We start from the raw sequence: 6,000 nt of genomic DNA, 5'->3' as shown, positions 1-6,000 counted from the left end.
TGCTTCTCCAAGCCCCGAAATCTCCAGTGGCCATTCAGTGTGGGGAGTTGCACATGAAAATGAAACTTTGAGTTCCGCAGGGTGGATGTGTCAAGTAAACAAATTAACTTTTGCATTCAGATGGTAGGTCACAGAGACCGATATATTCTTCGTTTTTCTTCTTTCTTCCTGTTCTCTTGCTTTCTTCTTATTTTTAATTTTTTTCTTTCTCTTTCCTTTTTTTTTTTTTTTTTTTTTTTTTTTTTTAAAACAAGGGATTCCCTGTGAAATATTGGAGTCGATCTCTGTTCAGTTTCTTTTCTTTCATCCTTCGATTCTGGAACCAGATTTTAACTTGCCGGTCAGTGAGGTTGAGCATTCTGGACAGCTGCAGTCTCTTCTCTTTGTTTATGTACACGTTGAAGAAAAATTCCCGTTCCAGTTCTCTTATCTGATATTTGGTATAGGGGCACCTCTTTTTCCTTGATCGCTGGGGAATTGCTGAAATTCAAGAGAGAAGAAACTGATTTACGCTGTTGCTATGAACATGCTCAGCTAGGATTTGATCAGGGACTTTGATAATATACCATTGCCTGGAAAGCAGCCCTCTAGCACTTCAAAAAAAATATTCCTGACGCTTATAATCTCCGGGTGACTTAGCAAAAAAAAGCTAATATTTCCCAACTTCTCCTTAAAAGAGAGCTCTTCGAGCAATACAGAGAGATATTTAAATGGGCTGGAAAAATTCCAAGTTTCTCAAAGTCCTCTCACACACACCCCCCGCCCCAAACAAACGGAGATCTTAAGCTCTAAACCGAAGGCAGCTCTGAGCACTACCTGTGAAATCTCTCCGTCTCCCCACGACGAATCAACAATTTAATAACAATTAATATCCTCTTCCAAGAATACCTTAAGCCCACCTAAATTGGTTTCCTATCGTAAACACGCTTTACAACGGTAAAGGAAATCTTATAGGATATATAAAATCCTTTGGATGCTTATAAAATTGCACATAAAATGCGGCTTGACAAAGTGTTGGCCTTGTACTCTTGCCCCCAATTTACTACTGATACCTACCTGAACTGTTGCTCTTCTCTGCAACAGCCTCACCAGAAGGGGAATCGGCGCTGTTTGCTGGTGTCACTTTCTTCTCCTGGCTGGAAGGTGTTTTACTGCAAGTGCTGTTCTGGGCTTTCAAGTCGCCCTTCTCCGCGTCCCCCTCGCTCTCGGAGTGCTGCTGGTACGGGGGTCCGGGGGCTGTCTCGTAAAACTGGTCGAAGCCTTGCGGCAGGATGCCGTTCCTCCCCACCGAGCTGTAGAAGTTGGAGGCGGCGGGAGACGGTCCGTGGTGGCCGCAGACAGGGTCCGTTTTGAACAACATTTCCGTCCTCCTGTTCGCAGGCTGCAGAAAGTCTCTGTGCATCACCTCTTCAGCTGAGTAATAAGGAGCATAACTGCCCCTATATTGCCATTTGCTGCGCTCTAATCCGTATTCCCTGAATGCTACTTCGCGCACAGGTTGAACATGAGGTAAATTAGAAGAATAAGGAAAAGTCATTTGACAGGACGACGATTGAGACAAAAAAGAGGGCTTCGTCGAGAAATCTGAGGGCGAGACGTAATAGGCGCACCCTGGCAGATACATATTGGATGTGCCGTGACTGCAATCGTCAAACTCAGTCATGTCTTCCTTTTTGCGATTGCAAGCAACCAGGAGGCTTCAATGCATTGAACAAGATCCATCTATTGCACAAGAGGGTTTGGACAGGATCAACTAAGAAAAAATCCCCACCGTGTGCTGACGTGCAATTCATCTTGATTGATTCTAGTGGTAATTATGTCACGTGACGCGATGTAGAAATGTCCTTATATCTATATCAGCCCCTCGGAAAGGCTCCTAAGATCTCTCCAAAGAGCCCTCCCAGCACGGGGAGGCGAGCGCGCCGTTTGTACAAATATAGCCGGTGTTAAGTCTCATTCTTTCAGCAGGCGATGTGAGCCACGCGTAGGTGGTGCGGATCACCTGGGGCCGCGCCGCCCGGGCAGGCGCCTGCCCACCGCCGGAGCCCGGCGCGGAGCCCCGCGGAGCGCAGCCCCCCGCCCGCATCTCCGCCCGGCCTCCCCGGGCAGCGAGGGGGGAGCGCTGCCACCGCCGGGGAAGGCAGCCCCCGGAGCGAGGGTCGGGGGCTCACGGACGGGCACCCCCGGCTCGGAAACGTGATCGCTTCCTCCTTAGAGGGAGCGATACTCTCCGGCCGCCGCTCAAGCAGATGATGAGCGGGTGGGTGATGGCTCACTCAGGAAAGGCAAGTCCCATTCACACATTAGAGTGCACGACCGGATCTGCCCGCCCGGCTCCTGCAATCCACAGTTGGCATCAAAACCGGTCACGAAATTCAAAGCCCGAGTTTCGATCACCTCGTTTTCCCTCGCTTATAAGCCCGAACACTGCGCACTTGTGTCAGGGCGCCAAACTGAAATGAGAAATACGCAAACAGAACATCTCTCAGCGGCCGGATTTACGAAAGGGAGACACTTTCTGTAAGGCAGAGGGCTATAGCAGGAAAAGAAGTCCACCAAGCACGGTTTCCTTGGGAAGCAGAGCAGCAGACAAAGTGACCTCTGTTCCCCTGCCTCCAACTCCCACCAAAATGTTCATTTTCATTGGAAGGGAAAATCAAGACTTGGGAGCGGGCGACACGCACAGCAGCCGCCAGCTCCGCTCCCGCCCTGCCTTCGAGGGTTCATTTTTGCCAATTTTCCCTTTTTCCTTGAAATATGATTTTATACAGACAAGCACAAACAGGCCCGCAAAGGCTGAAAAGAGAGGAGAATAAAGAATACACGCCAGCAATAGCCCTTTACTCGACCAACTCCTCATTCCAGAAACATTTGCCAGCTCTCTATGGGAATGGGTTTTTTCTGCCACTGTACAGCATAGCCAGGTTAGCTCCACCACATGTCGCTCTCCAAACAAACCCGATATCTGGGCGAGCTCCCCAGGCCGAGCACGGCCGCCTCCGGACACCCCAGCGATCCCCGGCCGGAGGCTCCGGCAGTGGACAGGCCCCGTATCACCTCGGCAAAGGCAGCCCCCAGCTCCCGCAGCAAGCGCAGAGCCCGGCAGGTGGGGAGCCGGCCCCACAGCGCTCCGGGCGAGCGGGGACAAGGCCCGTGGGCTCCCCGGCTCCTCGAGGCGGCCGTGCCCGCCGAGGACCCGGCTCCGCTGCTACAGGAGCCTCCCGCTCCCCCGGGCTAGGCGATGCGGAGAGGCTCCGGGGGCGGGAGCCCCGCAGCCTGCCCCCCGCCCCGCAGCCTCCACCGGCACCGCCACGGCCCCTCCCGCATCCCCTGGCTCCCCAGAGCAGCCGAGGGCTACCCAAGGAGATTCCAAGCCGCAGCACAGCTAGCCCTTTCTAAAAATAAAAAGACCAAAGCCAGGCAGATATTATGGAGCTCATTCTTAACATCGCCCCACCGCCTCCTCTTTCTTTCCTTTTCTCTTGTTTTTTGTACAGTTGGGGTTGTTTTTTGTTCTTTCTTTTCTTTTATTTTCTTTTTTTTTTTTTTTTTTTGCTTTGATGCCTCACTCGCAAAACACCTCAAATGCCACACACTGCTCCCAGCAGATAGACTCTTGCAAGTTGCAAGTTATCACTAGAAATCAAAGCACAGAACCACAATTCCCTCCCTTAATCGGCTTTCGAGCCCTCTCGGTTCTGCTGCAACCGAAAAAACAACCTCCCAAAAATGATGTCTGCGCAGTTAAAATGGCTTCTGTATCACTAATTACCCTGGACCTTGCAGCAAAGCAGGGCAGGGCTCCTTTTGGACTGTGCCCCCCCACCTAGGTTTCTGATCGTCTATCTCGTCAAGAGAGATGGTTCTGGAAACCTACGGAGCTTAATTTTCTTTACCGTTCAAACAACTATTTGCGCTTTAGCTAGAATCTTTCATCATCTTTTCGATGCAACAAGCCTAGCATCAATTAAATTTTGGCGCAGGAGCCAACCGGTTTCAACTAATTCAAGTTCAAAGACATGGCGACGATTTGTTAGTACGAAAACCCTTTTAGGAAGCAGTCCTTTAAGAAACGATCTAATTTGGGAAATGTGAGACCAATATCACAGCAGAGACCCCGTTGGAATAAGGCAGAGCTGGGGGTCTCCGCCTGCCAGAGCGTTTTCACCCTGGGTCGGTCCCAGCCCAGCTCTGAACGTTAAAATAACACCCCCACACACACTCCCCCCCCATTTTTCCCTTTTCCCTTACAAAGATTAAATAGCACCCAAACATAAATGCACATCAAGTACACAGTCAGGCGAATACTTTACCGTTAGGCGTCTTGAAACATCTGCAATCGTTGCCTGGAATCACCAAGTATTCAGGTCCAAGAGACATTTCCAAATGCTCTCCGTGGAAATTAAGGCGACTTGCGTAACGTTTGGGCTTAAAAATATACCCGGTCCGGCTGGAGAAGATGCGGTATTTTTGTGCCACCCAAGATAAGACACTAACTTGACCTTAACTTTGTTATGGCGCCCCTAGTATCTGGAGAACGTGAACAGACACTGTCTGGCAGCTCTCGTAAAAACCGACTGGAGAAGAGATTCTGAGTCATTTCATTTATTGCCACTACAGTTCTGCAAGAAAGCTTTTCCTCTCTGCCAAACTTTAATTATTTATGCTCTTTTAGGAAGCACAAAGGCATCCAGAGCCATTCCCAACAAACCAAGTTGCGTTTGCAGCCTTATCAAAAGAGGAGGAATGGAGAGCCTCCTCGAAGGGCTTTATCGCGTTTAGGCTGCGGTGGAAATGCAAAGATGTTTATGTTTGAATAAATAAAGGGATGAGCCGTCTCCTGCATGCTGCGGAGGGACGCGGGCGTGGGCTCAGCAAGCGGGTGCCCGCTGCTCCATCCCGCCCCGCATACACCCGCAAAGCCGGTACAGGGGGCACCTGGTCAGACACCCGAAATAATCCACTGGAAGGGCGTGGAGTACATCCACCTCACTGGGGCGCATCTCCTGCGCACCCAGGCGGAGTGTGGCACACGCTTGTGCACATGTGTGCCCAGGGGACAGCTCGGGTGGGTGTGCACAGGCAGAGCCGCACAGGCAGGGCGCGCCCCGCTCCTGCAGCCCTGCCACGCGTGTGTGCCTCCCCACGGCCGGCCAGCTGTCCTCGCCCCTGCTCCAGAGCAAGGGATGAAACCCGGAGCATGGGCACGCGTGAAAACATGCACCATTTTGTGCCGCCCGTGTGTCTGTGCACAGGATGAGCCCACAAACACGTACGTCTGGGTGTGCACACACGGTAACACACAGCGGGCACTGCTGAAGCGACTGCATCTATAGATACACAGGCACATACAGAGATACATAACACGCAGACTTTCTCAACAAATCGCAATTTAGATCCTACCTCCTCTGTCTTCCCTCTTTCCGTAGGCGATTTAAACTAGGAGCTTCACAATAAGCCATCATGGCGGATCAGATGCGTTTAATAAACAATATATTGCATTTCACATATTTTCACCAGAGGTTCCTCTTCGAGTTTCACATCACACATGTAATAAAGGGACGGGTTGTACTGGGGAGGACTAGGATAGGGAAGAACAGCGTAAAGGGTCAATTTCTCATGGACTGTAGCCGTCTGAGTAGTATTCCAGGAGAGAGTAAGAAAAGGGGCTTTATCTGGTTTTTGCTTTTCTCCTGGCTTGCATCATTGGGGTTGCTCCTAGTTTTTTTAATTAGGAAATGCCACTGGATGAAGAGACCCTCATTGTCCGCAATGCGTCAACTCCCAGCACAGAGGCTGAACGTATCGAAGATTTGGAGGGACCCAGGAGCGGTTCCTGTGGCTGTGGCTGGCTAGGTGTGCATCCCTCGCCCCCGGGGAGCTGTCACCCTGCGAGCCTTCGTCCCCCTTTTCCTGCTGGCAGCCACCCCACCATGAGCGAGCTCGGGTTTTGTCTGCATTGGGCAATGCGGGCGGTAAGAGTGGCGACAAATGCTTTGG

General features: G+C 51.2%; 1 protein-coding gene across 1 annotated transcript; it reads right to left on the bottom strand.

The window, feature by feature from the left end:
- Positions 1–244: 244 nt before the first annotated feature.
- On the bottom strand, positions 245–1,663 carry HOXD11 (homeobox D11). The gene is made up of 2 exons (XM_005519828.2): positions 1,057–1,663; positions 245–480 (listed from the first exon to the last, which is right to left on the bottom strand). The coding sequence occupies exons 1-2, from the start codon at positions 1,661–1,663 to the stop codon at positions 245–247; spliced, it is 843 nt and encodes a 280-aa protein (XP_005519885.1).
- Between the last annotated feature and the right edge of the window lie 4,337 nt (positions 1,664–6,000).

Source organism: Pseudopodoces humilis, chromosome 8 (genome assembly GCF_049639895.1).
Source record: "Pseudopodoces humilis isolate 2021_Gansu_Grassland_sample_001 chromosome 8, ASM4963989v1, whole genome shotgun sequence".
NCBI classification, from domain to species: Eukaryota; Metazoa; Chordata; class Aves; order Passeriformes; family Paridae; genus Pseudopodoces; species Pseudopodoces humilis.
This window is presented reverse-complemented; position numbering and strand designations above follow the sequence as displayed.

Excerpts from the sequence above, each read along its gene's own strand:
- HOXD11 (XM_005519828.2), bottom strand. The coding sequence starts at position 1,663 with ATGACTGAGTTTGACGATTGCAGTCACGGCACATCCAATATGTATCTG. Across the intron at positions 481-1,056 it reads AGAGAAGAGCAACAGTTCAG|CAATTCCCCAGCGATCAAGG; the intron begins GTAGGTATCAGT and ends CTTGAATTTCAG.